Source organism: Papio anubis, chromosome 6, assembly GCF_008728515.1.
Source record: "Papio anubis isolate 15944 chromosome 6, Panubis1.0, whole genome shotgun sequence".
Classification (NCBI taxonomy): domain Eukaryota; kingdom Metazoa; phylum Chordata; class Mammalia; order Primates; family Cercopithecidae; genus Papio; species Papio anubis.
Genome location: NC_044981.1, coordinates 10,879,268 through 10,905,108, shown reverse-complemented (window position 1 = coordinate 10,905,108; position 25,841 = coordinate 10,879,268). Strand labels below are relative to the sequence as shown.

Here is a 25,841-nt window from a genome sequence, read left to right as displayed (position 1 = left end):
GCACTTTGGGAGGCCGAGACGGGCGGATCACGAGGTCAGGAGATCGAGACCGTCCTGGCTAACACGGTGAAACCCCGTCTCTACTAAAATATACAAAAAACTAGCTGGGCGAGGTGGCGGGCGCCTGTAGTCCCAGCTACTCGGGAGGCTGAGGCCGGAGAATGGCGTGAACCCGGGAGGCGGAGCTTGCAGTGAGCTGAGATCCGGCCACTGCACTCCAGCCTGGGCGACAGAGCGAGACTCCGTCTCAAAAAAAAAAAAAAAAAAGAAAGAAATTGTAATTTAAAAATTATCAGCACCAAAAAGTCCAGGACCAGACGGATTCACAGCAGAATTCTACCAGACATTCAAAGAAGAATTGGTACCAATCCTACTGACATTATTCTAAAAGATAGAGAAAGAGGGAACCCTCCCTAAGTCATTCTATGAAGCCAGTATCACCCTAATACCAAAAGCAGGAAGGGATATAACCAAAAAAGAAAACTACAGACCAAAATCCCTGATGAACATAGATGCTAAAATTCTTAACAAATACTAGCTAACTGAATCCAACAACATATCAAAAAGATAATCCACCATCATTAGGTGGGTTTCATACCAGGTATGCAGGAATGGTTTAATATGCACAAGTCAGTAAATGTGATACACCACAAAAACAGAATTAAAAACAAAAATCACATGACCATCTCAACAGATGCAGAAAAAGCATTCAACAAAATCCAGCATCCTTTCTGATTAAAACTCTCAGCAAAATCGGCATACAAGGGACATACCTCAGTGGAATAAAAGCCATCTATGACAAACCCACAGCCAGCATAATACTGAGCGGGGAAAAGTTGAAAGCATTCCCTCTGAGAACCAGAACAAAACAAGGACGCTCATTCTCACCACTCCTTTTCAACATAGTACTGGAAGTGCTAGCCAGAGCAATCAGACAAGAGACAGAAATAAAGGGCATCCAAATTGGTAAAGAGGAAGTCAAATTGTCTCTGTTTGCTGATGATAATGATTGTATACCTAGAAAACTCTAAAGATTCCTCCAGAAAGCTCCTTGAACTCATCAAATAATTCAGTAAAGTTTTCAGATAAAAAATTAATGTGCACAAATCAGTTGCTCTTCTATACATCAACAGCAACCAAGCTGAGAATCAAATCAAGAACTCAAACCCTTTTATCATAGATGCAAAAATAAAATAAAATAACTTAGGGATGGGCCGGGTGCAGTGGCTCATGCCTGTAATCCCAGCGCTTTGGGACGCTGAGGTGGGCAGATCACCTGAGGTCAGGAGTTTGAGATCAGCCTGGCTAACATGGTGAAATCCCGTCTCGACTAAAAATACAAAATTAGCTGGGTGTGGTGGTGAGCACCTGTAATACCATCTACTCAGGAGGCTGAAACAGGAGAATCACTTGAACCCAGGAGGCAGAGGTTGCAGTGAGCTGAGATCACGCCACTGAAATCACTCCAGCCTGGGTGACAGAGTGAGACTCCATCTCCAAAATAAATAAATAAATAAATAAATAAATAAATAAATAAATAAATAAAACTTAGGTATATACCTAACCAAGGAGGGGAAAGATCTCTACAAGAAGAACTACAAAACACTGCTGAAAGAAATCATAGACAACACAAACAAATGGAAACACATCCCATGCTCATGGATGGATAAAATCAATATTGTGAAAATGACCATACTCCCAAAAGGAATCTACAAGTTCAATTCAATTCCCAGAAAAATATCACCATCATTCTTCACAGAATTAGAAAAAACAATCCCAAAATTCATATGGAACCAAAAAAGAGCCCACATAGCCAAAGCAAGACTAAGCAAAAAGAACAAATCTGGAGGCATCACATTACCTGATTTCAAACTATATTATAAGGCCATAGTCACAAAAACAGTATGGTACTGGTATAAAAATAGGCACATAGACCAATGGAACAGAATAGAGAACCCAGAAATAAACCCAAATACATACAGCCAACTGATCTTTGACAAAGCAAACAAAAACATAAAGTAGGGAAAGGACACCCTTTTCAACAAAATGGTGCTGGGATAATTGGCAAGCCACATGTACGAGAATGAAACTGGATCCTCATCCCTCACCTGATACAAAAATCAACTCAAGACGGATGAAGGACTTAAATCTAAGACCTGAAACTATAAAAATTCTAGAAGATAGGCCGGGCACGGTGGCTCACACCTGTAATCCCAGCACTTTGGGAGGCCAAGGTGGACAGATCACCTGAGATCAGGAGTTCAAGACCAGCCTGACCTAGAGGGAGAAACCCCATCTCTATTAAAAATACAAAAAAATTAGACAGGCATGGTGGCGCATGCCTGTAATCCCAGCAACTCGGGAGGCCAAGGCAGAAGAATCGCTTGAACCCGGGAGGTGGAGTTTGTGGTAAGCCGAGATCGCGCCATTGCACTCCAGCCTGGGCAACAACAGCAAAACTCCACTTCAAAAAAAAAAAAAAAACTCTAGAAGATAACTTTGGAAAAACCCTTCTAGACATTGGCTTAGGCAAGGATTTCATGACCCAAAAACAAATGCAATAAAAACAAAGATAAATAGCTAGGAGTTAATTAAACTAAAGATCTTTTGCATGACAAAAGAAACAGTCAGCAGAGTACATAGACATCCCACAGAGTGGGCGAAAACCTTAGAAATCTATACATCCGACAAAGGACTAATATCCAGAATTTACAACGAACTCAATTCAGCAAGAAAAAAAAAAATCCCATCCAAAAGTGGGCTAAGGACGTGAATAGACAAGTCTCAAAAGAAGATATACAAATGGCCAACAAACATGCAAAAATGTTCAACATCACTAATGATCAGGGGAATGCAAATCAAAATCTCTGATCTGCAAAGCCCTTGATCCTAACCAATAATTACAAAACAGCCTGATGATCCATCTCCATAGAGGGGGCAGGCACCTACATTTCCTGACAGCCATGTTCCTTCTTGCTAGATGTCTTCCTTACTATCCACAGTTTACTACCTGATCTTCTAGGTTTATCAAGAGAGGAACCTAGGATGACATGTTCTCCTCTCCCCATCAGACTCTTTCAAACCAAAGCAGCACTTTGGGGAAAAGCATTGGTAACTGATTGCTGGATCATATGGTAGTTGTACTTTTAATTTTGTGAGGATCTACAAACATTTTTAAAATGAAAAAACTAGACAAATAATTTAATCCCAAGGTCACAAAGCACAGAAGTCACAAACCTGTGACAGCACACCTTCCATCATACCACACAGCCTTCCTACCCCAAGGCATGATCAAAATATGCCCTAGAATATAATAAAAATAAATATACAGTATGTATAAATAAATATACACGGCAAATACAACAGAAATAATACTTGGAAATGGACGTGGGTTGTTTAAATGTATCATATTACCTATTATGCCGAAATTCATCACTGCTTCCTTCGGAAGTGTCACTGAGTCCCATAGAGTATTCTTGGGAAAATGAATAAGTGAAATTCATGAGTGCAAAACATATACTTCCATAAAAATGATCTCTAAAGACTTAGTTCTAACCAAGAATCATTACCTCAGCATTGTCTATATAAAAAGTGACACTCTGACTTCCCAGGTTGAAGTCGATCCAAAATTTTTCTAATTTTTCATCCGCTGGTTTTCTCATCTGTAAGAGATCATTTCAGCATGAATTATACACATAAAAATCATGCTATAGGGTCAGATAAACATTATTCCCTTGAAGACAGAATTTGTGCTTTTCCTGGAACAGCATTCTCCTAGCATTATAGGGCCTCTCTTTATTGACTGACTCTTTTGTGCAAACCAGAAGGATCTCAGTTTTATGGAACTCGGCCATTTCTCCTCACCCCTCCAAAAATCCCACTATCTGTAGCATATTAAATAGATATTTAAATATGTCACATGATTCTAGCTACACAACTTTTTTCTAATGAAAATCACAGAGAAAACAGTTCTATGTTGAATCAGTAACAATCCACACTGCATATGGATGGAAACTTCCAGAGAAGGAGATACTGTAACCAAACATGAGTGATTTGCCATCTATCTTCCATTAGAGTAGAGCTAAAACGTGAAGACTTCAAATTTCCTTCATTTTAATTATTCTAAAATAAATAGATGCTTATAGTTAAAACAGGGGAAGAAAGATTCTAACAGTATGGTGTTTATAGAAACAGTAAACATCTTCTCTGCCCCTCAGCTTTTCGTAAGTACCTTTCCATAGGCACCATTAACAATGCCTTTGTTTCCTTCCAGATGTTTTCTAGACATGTATCAACAAGTATAGGCCAGGCACAGTGGCTCTCGCCTGTAATCCCAGCACTTTGGGAGGCTGAGGCGGGCGGATCACAAGGTCAGGAGATTGAGACCATCCTGGCTAACACAGTGAAACCCCGTCTCTACTAAAAATACAAAAAATTAGCCGGGCGTGGTGGCAGGCGCCTGCAGTCCCAGCTACTCAGGAGGCTGAGGCAGGAGAATGGTGTGAACCCGGGAGGCAGAGCTTGCAGTGATCCGAGATCACACGACGGCACTCCAGCCTGGGCGACAGAGCGAGACTCCGTCTCAAAAAAAAAAAAAAAAAAAGAAGTATATAGAAAGATTTTATTCCCCAACAATAGATAAAACACTAGGACTTACTATTCTATAATCCAATTTTCCAATACGTTGTATTTCTTGGACATCTTTCCTTTCTATAGTACATATCTACCTTTTAATAGCTACAGAGGTGAATGAGGGCTTTCACCCACAATACATGTTCCTGGAAGCCAGTGTAAGGGTCAGGGTAAGGGCTCTGATGGAAGGGAATGGAAATTTGGATGTCGTAGAAAGAAGAAAAACCAAACAGAGCAGAATCATCAGACAACCGGAAGGAAAATAAACAGAATCAGCCTACCAGACTCAGTTCTAGAGAGAAGGAATGTGTAGTGTAGCCATGAGTTGAAAGTTTAGCTCAGGGAGGCCAAGAAGGGGACTCTGAACCCAAAACAAAGAAATGATGAATGAGGACATTCTGAAGACAGGATCCAGGACACTCACACAAAGTCAAGGTTCCAAGACCTCTAAATATTTTAGCCTGAAACTGAGATGCTGTAGGTTGCGGCCCTTTTATATGAAGGACCTTGTTCCTCTAGAAACCAAATGGGGGGTGGGGAAGAAACTGGTCAACCTTGGACTATAAAGTGCAAGGCAGAATGAGAGAGAGAGAGAAAGGACAGTGGCCCCAGTGGTTGAGAATAAGAGGGTGGGGCATAAGATGGAAGGAGAGAAGCAAGGAAATCATTCTTTTTACCCCAGTCTAGGCACAAATTATGTTACTCATGAATAGGGTAAAATGAGGCAAGCTTCCTGTAACTGTCCTCATGTACACAGTATAGACCCTAAAATTCCTTTTTCCCGTAGTAATAGTAGAGCCCTTAAACTTACTGGTAATGCATTCTGGTTAGAGTATGGTATGATCAGTTTGAGAATTTAGGTCATTAGGAGAAATTGGCATCCTTTTTTAAAAAGCCCTTTTGAGTTATGAGAACAAAAGTTTGACCTAACCATATAAACCTAACTCCTGGTTTCACTGCACACCACCCTCAGACCTCCAAGAGAGATGAACATACCTCATGCTCATCAGCAAAAGCAGCAACACATGGAAATGAATACACCCTGCAAAACATCTCACAATTAAAAAATAAAATATGAATGAACCTTAAACACATCTACAGACGTTCCGCAACAAGCACTTATAACTAGAGTATGCATTAAGTCTCCTCGTACAGAGTACGATAAGGGGGTTAAGTCTGCAAATGGAGACCTACTATGGGTAGATTTCAAATCTCCATCTGGCAGTCAGTAAACCAGGTTTACTAGTACTATATCTCAACCCAGTTACTCAGCCAGATTCCCAAACAAAAGGAGTGAATTTAGCAAATATTGTCTGACCAAGGACTTAACTGTTCATGATACAACTAACTCCAGCAACTTCAAGTCAGGAAATTGTTTTTAATAAAATCTATGAACTCTTTAAAGAATGTATTATTTTAAAATACATACCCCAAGTCACAAATACCATAAAACTGATAAGAGATAATTTTTAAAAACACTCCAACAAGCCACTAGGCAGAAAGGGTCTGATCTTCTCAAGTTTCTACTCAATGGACAACTCAATATATTCTGTAAAGATGTACCCAATATTCTCTCCCAAAATGAAACAGATCCTAAACTGCTCTTTTAAAACATTAGACATTTTCAGAACACAACTAGTCAATAATGCTCAGAGACACAACTTACCTTCTTTGGTCACCGAGTCTGTCGTTTAGGTGATTGAGAAAACGTCTACTGTCCTTCAAAGCAAATGATATAAACTCTTTTATTAAAAAAAAAAAATCAAGATGTCTTGGTCAATACTACCTTAGCATATAGAGGCCAGTGTTTGCTTCTAAATGACCAGGATGCAGTAACATCAATGAGGCTTTATAAGGATTCGTTATTATATGTTAACAATACTTCATGCCACAAAGAGGAGGCTCCGGGATCATGTTTCTAGAAGGAACCTTTGCTCCCTGCAGCCATTAGATTTTCAGCTGAGGAATACTTAGGTCTCCAAAACCTAAATGTCTGGTTATGTTTCACTGGGTCAGAAGTGTAAGCAAGAGAAATACATCTTACTGATGACCTAGGTTACAATATTTGACCAACCCATTGGGCATCCACCTCCCTAACACCTGCACAGCACAAACCAACCACAAACCTATAAAATTTATCAACTTTGGGTTGATCTGGGTGTATTATCTATGGCCAGTTTTCCTTTTTGGGAGTTCTCTATCTCACTCTCTTCTCCTAGCATATGTTCTAAGAACAAAGACTATTATTAGAGTTTACCTAACCAACAGCTCTCAGGAAGAAATTTGTTGCCCCACATTCTAAAAACAAAGACACAGATCTAAGATTTTGTTCCCTTTTGTTAGCAAGGATTGGCTATTGTAGTCAACACTCCTTATGCTCCTGATCTAACCGTTCAGCAGTAATTAGACATCAGCAGTATAAGCCTTTCATGTAAAAAAGCAATTCGGGCTGGGTGCGGTGGCTCTCATCTGTAATCCCAGCACTTTGGGAGGCTGAGGCAGGCAGATCATCTGAGGTTGGGAGTTGGAGACCAGCCTGACCAACATGGAGAAACCCCGCCTCTATTAAAAATACAAAATTAGCCAGGAGTGGTGGCACATGCCTGTAATCCCAGCTACTCGGGAGGCTGAGGCAGGAGAATCGTTTGAACCCAGGAGGCGGAGGTTGTGGTGAGCCGAGATCGCGCCTTTGCACTCCAGCCTGGGCAACAAGAGCAAAACTCTGCCTCAAAAACAAAACAAAACAAAACAAAACAAAACACATAGACAATTCAATTGAGAAACTGATAGCTCTGGGGAAGGAAATGATTTTGGAAACAAGATAATTACATTTCTCTATTTTCATCAAATTTTCCTGCAAATGAGAAATGACAAAGAGCAGAAAGGAAATTAACACATGAGTGCCAACAGTAGCCCTGCACCTTTCAGTTTCTCTCACTAAATTCTCAAGACTTTGAAGTGGGCTTTAGTCCCATTTTACAGATGAGGTCACTCAGGCTTCACAAGTCAATTACCTTGCCAAAATGCATACATCCCATAAATTGGAGAAGTGGGGCTCAAACTCTAGGTTCAACCCAGTTCCTCATGGTCTTTCCACTGAGATTATACTGAATCCTGGCTAAATAATTACTATATGCAGTATATGACAGTAGGTTCAGAGTCTGAGGAAATATAAAGGTCCATGTTTAATAAAAATCCTGATTACATGGGAATTTTGACCAGAAAGGTTTTGTCAACATGAGTACTGTTATTAAGAATTTTACCTTTTCCTACAGGAGTCTAACCCTCATTTTAAAATTTTTTAAAAGAAGAGGGAAAATGTTTTAGCTATTTTAAGAGGAAGGTGAATACACAACAAAGTCATAAGCTATTTTTGTATGGCTTTTGTGAACACAATCACAGGAAGCCCAGGTTGCAGAGAAGACACTAAAAAGTATTGTTTCTCCAAATTGTACAGGTCAGATGGCTCAGAACACAGCCACCCCATAATACTCCTCTGCCAGGCCATGTCCCTTTCAGCCTCCTGCCATCACAGCAGCTGCCTTCTGCAAGGCAAAAATGCTCTGATTTCTTCTTCAATTCTCCCTACCGTTCAAAGTTCATTGAAAATTGCTCACCCTTCCAAGACAATTTTTTTAACTGAATCCATCAAATTCACCTAGTTCTGTCTCCTATAAAGAAGTCCTGGACAGACATGGTGGCTCACACCTGTAACTCCAGCACTCTGGGAGGCCAAGGAGGGCAGATCACCTGAGGTCAGGAGTTCAAGATAAGACTGGCCAACATGGCTAAACCTGTTCTCCACTAAAAATAAAAAATTAGCCAGGCGTGGTGGCAGGCACCTGTAATCCCAGCTACTTGGGAAGCTGAGGCAGGAGAATCACTTGAACCCAGGAGGCAGAGGTTGCAGTGAGCTGAGATTGTGCCACTATACTCCAGCCTGGGCAACAGCATGAGATTCTGTCTTTAAAAAAAAAAAAAGAAAAGAAAAAGAAAAGAAAAAGTCCTATCTGTATCCCTATATCTAGCTCACAATATTCTGTTCATATTGCCTTCAAATTGTTTCTCCTAAGTGGGAAACAAGTTTAAGAATGGCAGTGTAATCACACTTAAGTAAAAAAAAAAAAAATCCTCCTGTAAGCCCAACACACAGGAAAGTTCTGAGGATGCTTAATAAATATTGGCTAAACAGAAATTCGCATGACCAGGAATCTCACCGTCTCAAATTCTCGATCCTTAATTTCTTTGAAACCTTCGGCAATGACTTCATCATCAAACCATTTATGGACAAGTTCCTCCCTTGAATTTCTAATCGTCAGTCTGCACAGCGCTTCAGAAATAGCAACCTGCTGGTCATAATCTAGAGATTAAAAACATGGTAGACACAGATAATTCTGGGCACAAAGCAAAAGAAAAAACAAGTTCCAGAGCTAGCACTTGCTCTAAGAAACTCCATCTGAGAAGCCTAGCATTACGTCTTAGTTACCACGGCAAGATGCATCCTGGAGTAATCAGAATCATTTAAATTCTTTTTTTTTTTTTTTTTTTTTTTTGAGATAGTCTTACTTTGTCACCCTGGAGTGCAGTGGTGGCTGGAGTACAGTGACCCGATCTCAACTCACTGCAATCTTCGCCTCCTGGATTCAAGTGATTCTCCTGCCTCAGCCTCCCAAGAAGCTGGGATTACAGGCATGTGTCACCATGCCTTGCTAATCTTTATATTTTCAGTAGAGATAAGGTTTTGCCATGTTGGCCAGGCTGGTCTTGAACTTCTGGGTTCAAGCGATCTGCCCACCTCGGCCTCCCAAAGTGCCGGGATTGTAGGCATGAGCCACCACACCTTGCCAAAATCATGTAAATTCAGTATTTAAGAAATAAAATAAAAATCTAAATAAGAGGTTGGTATATAACAATTTTTAAATAAATAATATTTATGGGTATTATATTTTAGATATATTAATCTAAAGCAAATCATCAAACAGCCTTAAAAATGTTTCTACTGGCCAGGCATGGTGGCTCATGCCTGTAATCCCAGCACTTTGGGAGGCCAAGGCAGGCAGATCACCTGAGGTCAGGAGTTCGAGACTAGCCTGGCCAACATGGTGAAACCCCATCTCTACTAAAAATACAAAAATTAGCCGGGCATGGTGGTACATGCCTGTAGTCCCAGCTATTCAGGAGGCTGAGGCAGGAGAATCGCTTGAACCCAGGAGGCAGAGGTTGCAGTGAGCCGAGATCATGCCATTGTACTCCAGCCTGGGCAATAAGAGCAAAACTCCATTAAAAAAAAAAAAAAAAAGTTTCTACTACAAAATAAAATCCCAAAATAACTTGTAGTATTTCACAGCAAATAAACTAAAACTACATGTAGTAACATGTTTAAATTACAAACAATTCTAAGGGTAAAAAGGGAGTTGTAGCCCAAGGAATGGCATTTATAGGATGCTTTTAAAATCTACAAAATGATAATGCATGTTGTTTAGGGATCTACAGAGTAAAAACAGAAAAATATGCTTGGGAACGAAAAACAAATCTGAGTCAAGGAGAAGGAAATGGGATAAGGAACATGGACACAGGGGACTTTATCCATGACACCTTTTTTTTTTCTTTAAGAACAGACTTGAAGCTAATGTGGTAAAATGCTAAATTTTGACAAAGCTGGCTGGTAGTAAACGAGTATTCGCGAATTATTCTTTACAGTTTTCACCATTCTAAAATCTCTCAAAATAAATTTAAAATAAAACCCTAATTCCTATCTTCAATTTAACCATAATTTATTCCCCACGGTCCCAAGATGCTCATAAAACCCCCAGTGTCCAATATTTAATATTCTAATACTGAAAATTCTAAAATTTCTTACCACCCACAGTCAAGAGTGTCCTTGCAAGGTCTTTCCTGAAACATTTAGACAAATCACATTTAACTGAAGTGAACATCAAGAGGTGAAACTTTACTATACTGGCATTAAACTTTAAAACCAAAATATGTTTCTGAAACTATTTCAAATTCAGCATCAGAATTTCCTTAATGTCAATAATACATATTTATGGAAAAACCTTCTCAAGTTTATATATTAATGACCTAGATGTTATTTTTTAAGAAGCTAGAAGTACTATATACACTCTGAGGTTCTATTTTCCCTCTTGTAAAGTGAATTCCATTTGATGATCTCTAAGGGTTCATCAAATTAATTTCAGAGTTTTATAATCACCACACCAACCTGTGAGGGCATATGTCCTTTTACACAGTTTGATACCTGCAGGAAATGATACAGACAGTGATTCTTTCCTATGAGCTGCTTGATCTGATTTTAAAAACTAATTTAGGCTGAGCACGGTGGCTCATGCCTGTAATCCCAGAACTTTGGGAGGCCTAGACGCACAGATCACCTGAGGTCGGGAGTTCGAGACCAGCCTGACCAACATGGAGAAACTCCATGTGTACTAAAAACACAAAACTAGCCGGGTATGGTGGCACATGCCTGTATTCCCAGCTACTCGGGAGGCTGAGGCAGGAGAATCGCTTGAACCCGGGAGGCAGAGGTTGCAGTGAGCTGAGAGCGTGCCATTGCACTCCAGCCTGGGCAATAAGAGTGAAACTCCATCTCAAAAAACAGAATAAAACAAAACAAAAAACAAATTAATTTAGAGATGTAATAGGATTAAGCTATCACATTATTGTAACTAATGCAGACTCTCAAATTGTACATTATTCACTCAGAATTTCAAATAAATGCTAACAAGTGTGAGTCGATCTTTTTTTTTTTTTTTTTTTTTGAGAATGAGTCTGGCTTTGTCACCCAGGCTGCAGTGCAGCAGCACGATCTTGACTCACTGCAACCTCTGCCTCCCAGGGTCAAGCAACTCTGCCTCAGCCTTCCAAGTAGCTGGCATTACAGGTGCCCGCCACACCCAGCTAATGTTTTCTATTTTTAATAGAGACGGGGCTTCACCATGTTGGTCAGGCTGGTCTCGAACTCCTGACCTCAAGTGATCCACCCACCTCAGCCTCCCAAAGTGCTGGGATTACAGATGTGAGCCACCATGCCCGGCCAAGTCGATCTTTTAATGCCTGAAATAACTCCCATTTTAAAGAATAGATTTGTTGAGAAACCTTGTAAGAAGTAGATCGACTTGTTACTATTAAGTAGAAACCAGGAAACAGTACCACTGAGCAAAATTAATTCTGCTTAATTTTATATTGCAGGTTTTACCTTTGAAGTCCAGAACATTCCAGACTTTCTAGAACACACAGACAATAAAGTAGTGTGTTCAAAGATTAGTTTGAAAACTTAGGAGAAAACATGAGATCAGCTGCTCCCCAAATCTAAATACAGCACTAAGAGTAGCGATTTCACTAATGTATTAAATAAAAACGTGTTTAGGAAAAATTCAGTGTAAAAACTATATCCTGCAAAGACTAAATGGACAAACACGATGACAGTGAGTTTCATGCTCACAAATCACCTATTTCAGGCCCCACACTTTGGCCACACACCACGTAAATAATGTGTCACAATGATGTCCGCCATGCTGGCTGGTGGTTAGCGCAGCCACAGGTTCCGGTTCCAACTTCAAAACAGGGTGCTGGTTTTGTTGTTTCTATGGTCACACATTACAACCTTACCTCCAAATCTCACATCCCAAGAACTATGCAACAGCGGCTTTGGGTCACCAAAAAACAAAATATCCATCACGTGAAAAGCAATCAAAATTCCATCTCACATTAGTGTAGCTACCTTGGGGCACTTCCTCTTTAGCAGATAATGTGCTAATTACTTTACATGGATTGCTTGATTTAACCTTTACAATAATTCTATCAAGTAGGTATTACTTTGACTCCATATGATGAAGTCAGGGCTGTGCTCATAGACAACAGGCACAAGTGGCAAAACTCGGATTTAAAACCAAGCAGGCTCTACGGTCTATACTCTTAACATTCTCCCCGAGTCACGAATTTAGTTCACATTTACAATGAAAAAATAAAGCCTGAGAAAGCATTTTGCCTCAGTGTTGATGCAAAAAGAAAAATAAAAATACTTCATAATTATTAAAAAGGAAAAATCTAGCAATTTTTTTTTTTTTTTTTTTTTTTGAGACAGAGTCTTGCTCTGTGGCCCAGGCTGCAGTGCAATGCTGCAATTTCGGCTCACTGCAACCTCCGCCTCCCGGGTTCAAGTGATTCTCTTACCTCAGCCTCCTGAATAGCTGGGACTACAGGTGCATGCCACCACCTGTTAATTTTTTGTATTTTTGGTGGAGATGGGGTTTCTTTTTTTTTTTTTAATTATTATTTTGAGATGGAGTCTCGCTCTGTCAGGCCCTCAGGCTGGAGCGCAGTGGCATGATCTTGGCTCATGGCAAGCTCCACCTTCTGGGTTCACGCCATTCTCCTGCCTCAGCCTGCCAAGTAGCTGGGACTACAGGCGCCCGCCACCATGCCCGGCTAATTTTTTGTATTTTTAGTGGAGAGGGGGTTTCACCGTGTTAGCCAGGATGGTCTGGATCTCCTGACCTCGTGATCCACCCGCCTCGGTCTCCCAAAGTGCTGGGATTACAGGCCTGAGCCACCGTGCCCGGCCGAGATGGGGTTTCACCATGTTAGCCAGGATGGTCTGGATCTCCTGACCTTGTGATCTGCCTGCCTTGATTTCCCAAAGTGCTGGGATTACAGGCATGAGCTACCGCGCCCGGATGCAATGTCTTCTTTTTACCTCAGCCCCTCTTTATCACCTAGCATAGTGCCTGACTCATAAGAGGTGCACAAAGCATTTACCGAAGAGAGAAAGGACGTAATCAGGTCTAAGCAGAACACAGACTGAAGTCGTACAATCATGAGAGGTTTTACCCTTACTACAGCACGTAACTTACACAAAGTCACTTACATAAGCTGACACATGCGTTCTGACAAAGGGAATTTTTTTCTTTCTTCCCGAGGGACAGCGTCCAAAATGCAGTTAAAAGTCTTCAAGCCCTTTTGGGAATTGAGAAGACATTCATGGAGAAGAAACAAAACAGAGACCTATGTATGATCTTCTCTAAGGTTTCTGGAGCCGCTGGTATCTATTTTGTTATTTGCAACTTACCTCCTGTCGAATCAAATGATCTACAGTCTTTTCTGTCACCAGGAATCCTAAGCTAAGTAGGAAGGAATCCAACATCTGAATTTTCCCTGAAAGTATAATTTCAAAGACTCAATTTTATGTTTGAAAGAGTAAGAAAATGACTCCTACACACGGTCAGAGCCTTTCACTGAGGGTGCCTTTCTGGGTTTTCTACAATATAACTCACTTTGCAGCCTGTGCCCCTTACGATCCTGTTGCTTTGTCTTCTGGTATCAAGGGTTGTGAGCACGTGCACACATTCATATGCGCATTTATTTTACATGGTTCTTGGTGACTTATTTTGAAACTAAATCTTACTTTATCTCAGGAAAATTAATTCTTTGATACTTTTATTACAGTAGACTTTCTCAACTTTGGCAATATTGATATTTCAAGCCAGGTAATTCTTCTTCTAAGAAGAACTTGAGAACTGCTGTCAAAATGCAGGGGGAAAAATGAGTGAGGAAAAGATGCACATGAAGATAAAAACAAAGATGTGACAGATAATCTTACAAAGAGAGAACAGAAAGTAAATGTAATGGACTTTTTGGGGGTCTCTCCACCATCCTTCCCCACTCCTCTGTTATGGAGCAGTTGTGCTATTTGGGTGAGACCGATCAGTTCCAGGGGTAAATCCGGACTGGCTTAAACTAGGCAGAGGTGGCCCATTTATCTTTTCATAGTGACTGGTTCATCTGGAGGACAGGGCACCCAATCAGAGCAAAGCTAGGGCTTTTGTTTGCTGGTTGAGGAAAGGGAACCTTTCTCCCCCAGATGTGAACCAGGAAGCACAAAGTTCTCGTTGCAACCAACAAGGGAAACCACCTTGAGAGCAAAGATTAGACTCTGAGAAAGGCAGAACTGAAAGGGCTATAGAGAAATGGAGTGGAGCCACTCTATTTCCAAACTGCCCACCTCTGGACTCTTCAGTCCCTTCAGCCAGTAAGTTGTCTTTATCATTTAAGCCTATTTGAGCTAGATATTCTGTTAAATACACCCAAAGCACTCTACCTCAGTAGTTGATGACTACAGATGATTTTGCCCCACAGGGGATGTGTGGAGATGTTTTTGGTTGTCATGACTTGGGGATGGATGCTGTTGGCATCTAGAGGGTAGAGGACAGGGATGCCGCCAAACACCCTTTGATGTGCAGGATAGCACCCAGGACAAAGGACTACCCAGTTCAAAATATCCATATTGCCAAAATTGAGAAACTCTGCTGTAATAAAATTATCAAAGAACAAATTTTCCTGAGCTAAAGTAACATTTGGATTCAAAATAAGTCACCAAGAACCATGTAAAATAAACGTGCTTTCAACTCTTAATATCAGAAGATAATGCAACAGGATTGTAAGGGGCACAGCATGCAAAGTGACAGTAATATTGTATAAAAGCCAGAAAGACATCTTCAAACAATGAAAAGCTCTAACCACGTCCCTCCCACAGGCTAATACTCTTACATTTCTTTAACACATTAAATTTATTGTCATATACAAAGAAGAAGAAATAAGGTACCATCCTTTTGATGTTAGTAATTAAATTAAGGGTAACTAACAGTAAAACAAAACTAGGACATAAGTCATTCAAATCAGTAGAGAGGGATAAACTGTGAAAGAAAGCCATAATCCATATAGCGGAACACAAACAAAAGAATCATAAAAATAAATAAGAAGACATAAGTTTCAGAACAAAAAAGAAGGAGTGATTAATGTTGTCAACTGCAGAAGGAGGTGGGAAGAAATTCAGTGAAAACATCTTTCTACTTTGGAGAGAAGGATTAGACATTAACTCTGCAGAGCCTGGGCATAAAACTCACACAAGACAACTGTCGAAGGCCACACGTGAAAACATGTCACTTGCAGAGAGGCCAGTCCTGCTAAGGTGACCACAGTGGGCTCCAAGCACGAATTGCCATTGCTATAGATGGGACTGTGTCCCCCCCAAAATTCATATGTTGGAGCCTTAACCCTCAATGTGATGGTATTTGAGATGCAGCCTTTGGTAAGGGAAGTTCAGATGAGGTCACGAGTGTGGGATCTTCATGATGGGATGAGTGCCCTTATAAGAGCTCGGTCCAGGTGCGGTGGCTCATGCCTGTAATCCTAGCACTTTGGGAGGCCGAGGTGGTTGGATCACATGGGGTCAGGAGTTCAAGACCAGCCTGGCCAAAATAGTGAAACCCCATCTCTACTAAAAATACAAAATTAGCCAGGCGTGGTGGCACACGCTTGTAATGCCAGCTACTCAGGAGGCTGAGGCAGGAGAATTGCTTGAAACCGGGAGGCAGAAGTTGCAGTGAGCTGAGAACGTGCCACTGCACTCCAGTCTGAGCAACGGTGCGAGACTCTGTCTCAGAAAAAAAAAAAAGAGAAAACAAAAAGAAAGAGCTCTGGCTCTCTGTCCACCTTGTAAGCACACAGCAAGAAGCCAGGTCTCTGCCTACCATGTAGGCACACAGCAAGAAGTCAGAAAGAGGCCATCACCAGAATCCAATCATGCTGGTACCCTAATCTGTTACTCCCAGCCTCCAGAGATAAATGTCTGTTGGCTTAGCCTCCCAATTGATGGCATTTTGTTATGGCGGCCTAATTGGACTAACGCAGTCATCTAGAACAATGTTTCCTCTACCGGGGCAATGAAAGTCATTATAGCATTATGTGAATCCATAAATGCCCCAAGCGATGACCATAGAGTGAACATATAGCTCACATATGCATTGTTTTTCAAATATGCAGTATATACATACTGTTGGGATTAATACAAAGCAAGTTTATTTTAAAATGTTACAAAAATCAAAGTAGTTTTTTACCACTGTGCATTTTATCAACCAGTTTTAAAGGCAGTAACTATCATTGTGATGATCATAAAACTTTGACTTGAAAATGTTTGGAACCACTGACTTGAATTATGAGGACCAACCAAGTCAACCAAGTTTTAAAGTCAACCAAGTCCAGTGCATGCTTCAGCTTCTGCTACTACATTTCCTCAGCTACCAGATACCATCCATTGCAGAATATAGTGTCAGTTGATGAGAGCCTTTCAGAAGAAAACTAAAAACATGTAACATAGGAAAATGACATATCAAGATGGCTCCAATTTCCAAAATGTTTAAATATTTAAGTGCATCTTTGAATCCATGGTATCATAATTCAAATGTCAAATTACTTTTTTTTGAGACAGGATCTCACTGTCACCCAGGCTGGAGTGGAGTGGCACAATCATGACTCACTGCAGCCTCAAACTCTGGGGCTCCAGTGATCCTCCCACCTCACCCTACCAAGTAGCTGGGACTACTGGTGCACGCCACCACACCCCGATAATTTTTTATTTCTTGTAGAGATGGGGGTCTCACTATGTTGCCCAGGCTGGTGTCGAACTTCTGGATGCAATCAGGTCTGCCTCTTCAGCCTCTGAAAATGCTGGGATTACAGGCATGAGCCACCACACCCAGCATAACTACCTTTAACTTGAGTTAAATGGAACAAAATCAAGCTATCCTCCAAAGTTTCTAAAATTTTACCTTTTACACTATTGAAAGACAGAGAAAGGCATCTGAATCAGCTTCAAGCTAAATCAGTAGTAGCTAAATTTTTGCATATTTGAATGACAAAAGTGGCTTTCTATTACCTGAACAGAGCTAGCCATATGTCAGGAGCAGCTAAACAAAAATGTTTCTCAGACAAATACAAGACTTTTTTCTACAATGAAATACATTTCCAAATGACACCATGATGACCATAAGGTGGTCAATAAATCCAAATAAAATGTTTAAACTTACTTTACTTTTACATATCATTTAAATATTCTTTTCTCTGTGCCAGAATATTCTATTAATGAAAAATTAACAGCCAATTAGTAGCCAATAATATACTTACCTTCTCTACTACTCCTGGAAATAATCTAACAAAAAGAAAGAAAAAGTAAAGCTCATATTATTTTTAAACAGCATGATAAACTATAACACAAATGTATTAGTGTTAATTGTCTCTAACAGGCAGGCATTGACTTTACAGAAGGAAAGAATTTTAGAGAAAGCCTATCTGAGCCTTAATCACATCCTTAAAATGTGCATATCACTCTCAATCAGGTGACTAATATATTTGTATATATGATAATAAATCACCTCTCATTTTTAACATTGGTTATATAGTTTCTTACTATGTCACATATTAATAATATTCTAATAATAATACATGAGAGTCTTTTGTTTTGTTTTGTTTTGTTTTAAGACAGAGTTTCACTCTTGTTTCCCAGGCTGAAGTACAATCCCACAGTCCCGGCTCACTATAACCTCCGCCTCCCAGGTTCAAGTGATTCTCCTGCCTCAGCCTCCCAAATAGCTGAAATTACAGGCACCTATCACCACACCCAGTAAATTTCTGTATTTTAGTAGAGACGGGTTTCACCATGTTGGCCAGGCTGGTCTCGACCTCCTGACTTCAGGTGATCCACTCACCTCGGCCTCCCAAAGTGTTGGGATTACAGGCGTGAGCCATCACGCCCAGCCACGTCAGTCTTTTAACAAAACTTACATATTTAGAAAACCATGTTTTATAAATAACTTGAAGATTCCTGCCAATTACCAATGGCATCTGCTCAGTGAAGCATCCATCCCATCCTTACCAACGCAGTGTCAAAGAAGTCTTCTGTAACACGAATCAGCGATGTGTCTGAGGCTAGGCCTTCCAAGGTCAGAATTCCTGTTGTTCTTTCAAACCAGGAAACTAGGTACACAGGAGGACACTAATGTAACTACATATGACTAAATGCTGTCTATTCAATAAAATTTCACAGGACAATTTTCTCATTACAACAAAATCATCTTAAAGATCTTTTCCCATTCCATTCCATTTCAATGAGGCCTGGCTCTGAGACCTCCCACCGGAACACTTCAGGATGGTGCCATACCACTACAGAGCTGTCATAAGTAAGCTCTCAGAGATCAGCACAAAATAGAGTCCCAGCCAGGATCTGTGTCAGAAAGCCGTATAAAGGGACTAGTGAGGAGCATTTAAGACATAAATGAGGCCAGGCGCAGTGGCTCACGCCTGTAATCCCAGCACTTTGGGAGGCCGAGGCAGGTGGATCACTTGAGGCCAGGAGTTCAAGACCAGCCTGGGAAAGATGGTTAAACTTTATCTCTACAAAAAATATAAAAATTAGCTGGGTGTGGTGGTGCACACCTCTAGTCCTAGCTACTTGGGAGACTGAGGTGTGAGGATCACTTGAGTCCAGAAGGTCAACACTGTAGCAAGTGCTGTGATCACACCACTACACTCCAGCCTGGGCAACAGAGCGAGACCCCACCTCCAGAAAAAAAAAAAAAAGATAAGTGAACCTCCTCAGCACAGGGGGAAAAAAAATCTTGTGATCTAAGAATCTGCTGAAAACAAACTATCAAAGAATATATAGAGTTTGGAAAGTTCTCAGAAGTATTCTTGGTTATAGTAAATATGCCTCAGGCCTAGGTATCTTTCTTTTGTTAAAAAGCTTCCAGCTAATTAGAGAATTTTTTCCTATAGGAATATATATCCAATTTCATATTAAACTGCTGGAATTGGTATGATTTAAAATAAACTTCTGTAACCTTTCCTCCCCCACCCCAGAATATACGGTATTTCCTCCATAAAGCAAAAACCATCTTATTTTTCCCATGATTTTTGCTGAGACTCGTCACTCTTAGAAAAAAAAATAAAAATAAGAAAAACCCCGCATGCATAGTTAGAAATCATCAGCTGAACATGACATCAGTCACGTGAGTTTCTGATGAACAACTCTTGCAGAAGTCAGGCCTTCAAAACTCTGTACACTTTGGGCCAAGAACCTGACTCACTCCAGCTGAAGATCAATAAACCAGTTTTCAACCTTGGCTGTACATTAGGAAAACCTGGAGAGTCAGGAAACATCCCCCAGATCCAGTAATCAGAATCACTGGTGATATACCCCCACCTGAGTTTTCTATTTTAGGTTTAAGAATGTTTGTGAGAGCTCTCCAGGTGACTGTCTTGACTCTCCAGCAAGGTTTGAAAGCCATTACTATGTTCCAAGTAAGGTTTCTTTTGTCTCAAATCACACAAATACTTGCACTAGATTGAATCATCCACCTGCTGACGAAAGCTTTTCTCCACTAGCACAAGAGAAGAAATGTCTCTCTATGTAGCAGAACTCACTGGTAAGGCTATATTTTCTCCCTCCCTATGTTCATACTTAAAATTCTATGCTTTTTAAATACATTTTTGTCACCACTCCATCCCTCCAAAGCCTATTGCACTCCCAGCACCCTCCCAAATACACTGGTTGAGTAGATACAGAAATGGCAGAAAGGCTGCACTCTCTGATCAATACTTGGCAACAGGAAGTTCTCACTGAACCCATTTATACACCCTGGTCACACATTGTCTAACAGACATCCCAGCTCTCCCCACAGTTGTATCACTACCAGAAGCCAGACACAATAGCCATGACTTCTTAGGAATATGGTATCAGACAAGTTGCTTAATCCTCCTGGATTTTACAGTGCAGGACTAAAGATGTTCCTTTCTGTAGGGCTTTTTTTTGTTTGTTTGTTTTTGTTTTTTTTGAGACAGGGTCTCACTCTGTCACCCAGACTGGAGTGCAGTAGCATCATCTTGGCACACCACAACCTCCAGCTTAAGCAATTCCCCTGCCTCAGCTTCCCGAGTAGCTGGGATTACAGGCATGAGCCACCACTGCCCAGCTAATTTCTGTATTTTTAATAGAGACAGGGTGTCACCGTGTTGGCAAGGCTGGTCTCGAACCCCTGACCTCAGGTGATCCACCAGCCTCAACCTCCCAAAGTGCTGGGATTACAGGCGGGAGTCACTGTACCATGAATTCTTATTCTATGGAGTAGAGGAACTTCCAAGCACACTTTGTGTTGAGTTTGCAAACACAATTGTCTTTAGAAGTATAGAGCTGGCTGAACGCGGTGGCTTACACCTATAATCCCAGCACTTTGGGAGGCCGAGGCAGGTGAATCATCTGAGGTCAGGAGTTCAAGATGTGGGATATGATGAGGTTTCTCTTCAAATAATCTGATCACTTTTATTATTTAATTCATAGCACGCCCCCCTTTTTCTCCTTCTTTCTCCTTTTTGCGTTTGTTAGATGCCCAGGCACACCACAGTATCAGGCGTTATCAGTACCAGCTCACATTCCTTGCCTTATTTGAAAAGAAGACTAACTTTCTAGCTCATTACAGATACCCCTTCCCCTTCCTCTCCACTTTCTTTTACGTGCCCACCCTATCTAAAAAAAAAAAAAAAAAAATCAAATGTTTGGCCAGCCGGGATTAGTTTAGATTGTACGACCCGACCCTGGCCAATGGGGAAAAGGTACACGGGCAGGACTTGCATCAGCAATAAAGGCTCTCATGCCCCTTTGTTCAGGTGTGCTCTCATGGCAACTGGCCAAGGAGGCACCCCTCTGCGCAGAAGTAAAATTGCTTTGCTAAGAATCCTTTGTTCGAGTGTTCAATTTCCTTAGAATTTTGAGCATTATTCCCAACAGAGACAAGTCTGACCAACGTGGTGAAACCCCATCTCTACTAAAAATACAAAAAAATTAGCCGGGTGTGGTGGCACACACCTGTAATCTCAGCTACTTGGGAGGCTGAGGCAGAAGAATTGCTTGAACCTGGGAGACGGAGGTTGCAGTGAGCCAACATCGCCCCTGCACTCCAGCCTGGATGACAGAGCGAGACTCCGTCTCAAAAAAAAAAAAGAAAGAAAGAAAAGAAAGAAAGAAACAAGTATAGTGTCTAAGCTGGGCGTAGGGGCTCATGCCTGTAATCCTAGCACTTTGGGAGGCCAAGGTGGGTAGATCACTTGAGGTCAAGAGTTCGAGACCAGCCTGGCCAACATGGTAAAACCCTGTCTCTACTAAAAATACAAAAATTAGCTGGGCATGGTGGTGTGTGCCTGTAATCCCAGCTACTCAGGAGGCTGAGACAGGAGAATCACTTGAGCCCAGGAGGCAGAGGTTGAAGTGAGCTGAGATCGTACTACTACACTCCAGATTGGGTGACAAAATTAAGACCCTGTCTCAAAAAAAAAAAAAAAAAAAAAAAAGAAAAAGAAAAGAAAAGAAAAAGAAAAAAAGAAAGAAAAAAAAGAGGTATAGAGTCTAGTATCCCATTCTCTTTGATAATGTTGATCTATTCTTGCCAAAACCTATATGAAATAACGTATCTAAATAATGGTTATGAAATTTCCATCACCAACTAGGATGCCAATGGAATATAGAAACTCCTACTTGATTTCAAAACTCCAGTGGGGATTTGATCTGACACTTTTTTAAACCTTGGGAGGGAATTCTTAAACCTAAATAGAAAAGTTAGGGTGGGGCATATTCCTATTCATATCCCAAAAGGTCAGCTTAGGGTTCCAAGGTATACTTAGAACATCTCTGCTTCATTTCCTTTGAGATTTTATCTCCTTTTCCCTGCCTCCTGTTATCTGCATAAGTTAGTGTGTCAGCAGGTCAAGTGGGGTTACATGCAAAATGAAATATATACGGTCTACATAAGCACAGTCTTTAATTCCCCCTGCAAACACTTCTAAAGTCCCTAAGAGGAGTTTGGGAAAGCCTGGAGTTTGCTTTTTCTCCTGAAGGGGTAGCTTCAGAATCAGATGCATTTTAGAGTAACAAAGGGCAAAGACAGATCTTGGCCCAATCTGGCCTTAATAAACTTCAGGTACTAGAGCTCAAGGTGTAAATCAAAGACATTATTAGCAGTCAGATCATCCTTCTACCCTACTTCTTCCCCACATCTCCTCACCAATAAACAAACTTGTCTCTGGGTTGCAAAAACCTCACCATTAAAAGAGGAGATACAGCAAGAGATGTTGCAGATTCTGCTTTGCTTCCAGATGCCATTACAAAGGCACTCACTGTGTTATCTCCTGGTTAATATTTTTAAAAGAATAAAATTTGATAAAATTTGGGTAACTTTGAATAAGCAAAAATGTTTTTGCTATTTGTTTTTTCAGATTCATCCAAGGTTTAGAAAACAGGAAAAGTGACGTGTTACAAGAGCAAAGAAAAGTTTTCGATGATCATTTTTCTAGGTCTAATCTTGTTAATAAAGTCTATTAAAATAGTTCTAGAGCCTACTCCTACTCATTTTCCCCAAAATTCACTAAAATAATTTAAAATAATAATCACTGCATAGGCTCATCAAGAGGCGTGGTTGTGTCTGACTCGATCCCGTGCACTCCCAAAGTGCCTTGCATAGCAGGTACATCAGGAAATGTATGTTGAATTTAATTTTTTATTAGAAATAAGCAATAAGAATGGATATCAATTTCTTTTCAAATTGGATTTCAAAGGAACAGAAATACCAAACTTAACTAGACAACTAAATCCATATAAGTTCTTTAAGTTACCCAAAGCCATATAAAATAAAAATAGGACACTTATCTTTGGGATCAGTCCCTGCTGAATTAGCAAAGGTTCATCTTCTTTCGGGCCATCTATGAAGAATCGCTGAATACATTTCAGCAACAGTGACACAGACTGAAATTCATTTTTATCTAGTTCCTAGGTATAAACCACACTAAATTAAAACACTTATAAATAATTATACATTCATATTTTGGTCACAAAGCAAACCAACTTGCCTTATTTATTAATCTGTTAAGACGGTGTAATAGAAGATGATTATATTTTTGAGGACAGTGGCTCTCTTTCTGTTGAAAGTATTCTTTTATTTTCTGAAATCCTTTATCATGGAATGCATTCATAATAAGTGACTGAAGCTGGAAAGATGATAGTTTGCAAATTACTTTTTCCCTAAAAACATTTATTTTATAGTAATATTTCTAACTGATATTATCAATAAGAATTCAGTGTGAAATAATATAGGGTAAACATAGAATGGAGATCTCTATCTTGAATACGAAACAATCATTTCACAAATGATTGATGTTTCTGTTGGCTTAAGACAAGAGTTCCCAAAATGTGGCTCCTAGACCACCAGCAGCGTTGGCATCACCTGGGGAATTCTTCGCACTCAGACGCAGGGCAGAGCCCTTCATGTGATTCTCGTGCATGCTGAAGTCTGGGAACCACTGACCCAAGGAAAACAACACTTGAGTTTCAGGTATCATGGGATGAAGACCCTCTGCAATGTTGGGAATTCTAAAACACTAAAAATTCAAGCCTATGATCACTCACTGAGTGACATAAATGATCATAATAGAAGGAAGAAAAATAATACTAATAATTATAGATAAGTATGCAAATTGACCATAATGAATGAAATTCATCTTTTCTGCCTGCACATTAGCTAAGACATGCTTCTAAGTACATATACTTAAAGGGCCGGGCGCAGTGGCATACACCTGTAATCCCAGCACTTTGGGAGGCCGAGGCAGGCGGATCACCTGAGGTCAGGAGTTCGAGACCAGCCTGACCAACATGGAGCAACTCCGTCTCTACTAAAAATACAAAATTAGCCAGACATGGCGGTGCATGCCTGTAATCCCAGCTACTTGGGAGGCTGAGGCAGGAGAATGCTTGAACCTGGGATGGAGGTTGCAGTGAGTCGAGATTGCACCATTGCACTCCAGCCTGTGCAACAAGAGCAAAACTCTGTCTCAAAAAAAAAAAAGTGCATATACCTGAAGAACAGACATTTCCTTAAACATTTAAACTATAAAAGATTTTTGATCTTTAAAAATAAAACAATACTATTTTAATAAGGAAGCAATTTACTATCTACAGCCTAAAATTCCACTTATTCTTAGTACTGAATTAAAAGGGAAAACAGCATTTAAAATTATTCCATTTAAACGGAATGTTTTCTTTTTTCAGTCAACACATAGTGAGTTTTTTTGTGCCAAGTGTGTTAAGTGTTCTGCAGATGTTATTATTTAATCCTCGCCTCGGTCCTGAGAGGTTAGGTTCTTTATCTCAGGATAGAAGTAGCAAGGATAAGAAAGGTTACAAACTTATGTGAGATCACTCAGCTGAAATTTACTACCTTTTACCTGCTTAAAACTCTGCCATTGCCAGGCGCGGGGCTCACGCCCATATTCCCAGCACTTTAGGAGGCCAAGGCAAGAGGATCGCTTAAGCCCAGAAGTTTGACATCAGCCTGGGCAATATATTGAGACTCAATCTCTACAAAAAATGAAAAACTAGCCAGGTGTGGTGGTTCATGCCTGTAGTCACAGCTACTCAGAAGGCGAGGCAGGAGGATCACTTGAGCCCAGGAGGTCAAGGCTGCAGTGAGCCATGACTGTACCACTGCACTCCACCCGGGGTGACAGAGTGAGATCCTGTTAAAACAGAACAAAACTTTGCCATGGCTTCCTCTGCATTCAGAACAAATCCAAGTCCTTTGCTTTAGTCCACAGAACGTGGCATGATCTGATCTCTGACAGTCTGACACTACCCTGCTAATGAGTCCTAGGATAAGTCAAGCTCTTGCCTTGGGGCCTTTGAACTGGCTGTTCAAGGCCTGGGCTACTTCACACCACCACTTTCCACGTGGCTGGCTCCACTCAGACCACAGCTTAAGCATAACTTTTTCAGGTAGAGCTTCCAGGACCACCTTAGGTAGACCAGGTGTCTCCTCAACACTCCCAATCATTCCCCATCTCAATACCCTATTGTTTTTCTTCCTGCTTGCTTTGGCTCTCTGCCAGTCTATAAGCTCCATAAAGGCAGAAGTTGTATCTAGTTTGTTCAGTACTATCTATCTACATCTAGAATAGCACAGGATACAAGATAGTTTAGACTAGGATATTGGTAGGATAGCTAACAGTAAATTGACTAGATATAGTAAAAAATTGGACGTGAGAGATTAGGGAAGGAGAAAAATAAAGATTTCTCTGCTTCTGATTTGAGCAACTGGAGGAACGATCTTGCTAATGACCCAGGGAACACAGAACTAGAAAGAATACATACACTTACACACACATACACACACAGACACAGACACACACACACACACATTATAAAAGAAACTTGATCTTTACCCAGAAAGCATCATTCTGGGCCTTCCCAGTCCTATCTTCCTTAATAGGCTGCAAAGGATCTTTGTTTTTCTGTGTGGAATAAAAATATGTTTTTAAAACAA

General features: G+C 40.5%; 1 protein-coding gene across 1 annotated transcript in view; it reads right to left on the bottom strand.

Annotated features, from left to right (window-relative positions):
- The window catches only part of SYCP2L (synaptonemal complex protein 2 like), a 79,357-nt gene extending 55,812 nt beyond the window's left edge, over window positions 1-23,545 (bottom strand). The window contains exons 1-12 of the mRNA XM_031666909.1: window positions 23,377-23,545; window positions 23,173-23,296; window positions 18,359-18,459; window positions 17,611-17,635; window positions 13,718-13,803; window positions 13,517-13,605; window positions 10,493-10,527; window positions 8,850-8,992; window positions 6,299-6,351; window positions 5,629-5,674; window positions 3,570-3,662; window positions 3,415-3,475 (exon numbers count right to left, since the gene is read on the bottom strand). Of these exons, the coding sequence (XP_031522769.1) occupies window positions 3,415-3,475; window positions 3,570-3,662; window positions 5,629-5,674; window positions 6,299-6,351; window positions 8,850-8,992; window positions 10,493-10,527; window positions 13,517-13,605; window positions 13,718-13,803; window positions 17,611-17,635; window positions 18,359-18,459; window positions 23,173-23,296; window positions 23,377-23,499 (979 nt within the window). The 5' untranslated portion in view covers window positions 23,500-23,545. The remainder of the gene's footprint in view (window positions 1-3,414; window positions 3,476-3,569; window positions 3,663-5,628; window positions 5,675-6,298; window positions 6,352-8,849; window positions 8,993-10,492; window positions 10,528-13,516; window positions 13,606-13,717; window positions 13,804-17,610; window positions 17,636-18,358; window positions 18,460-23,172; window positions 23,297-23,376) is intronic.
- Window positions 23,546-25,841: the final 2,296 nt, after the last annotated feature.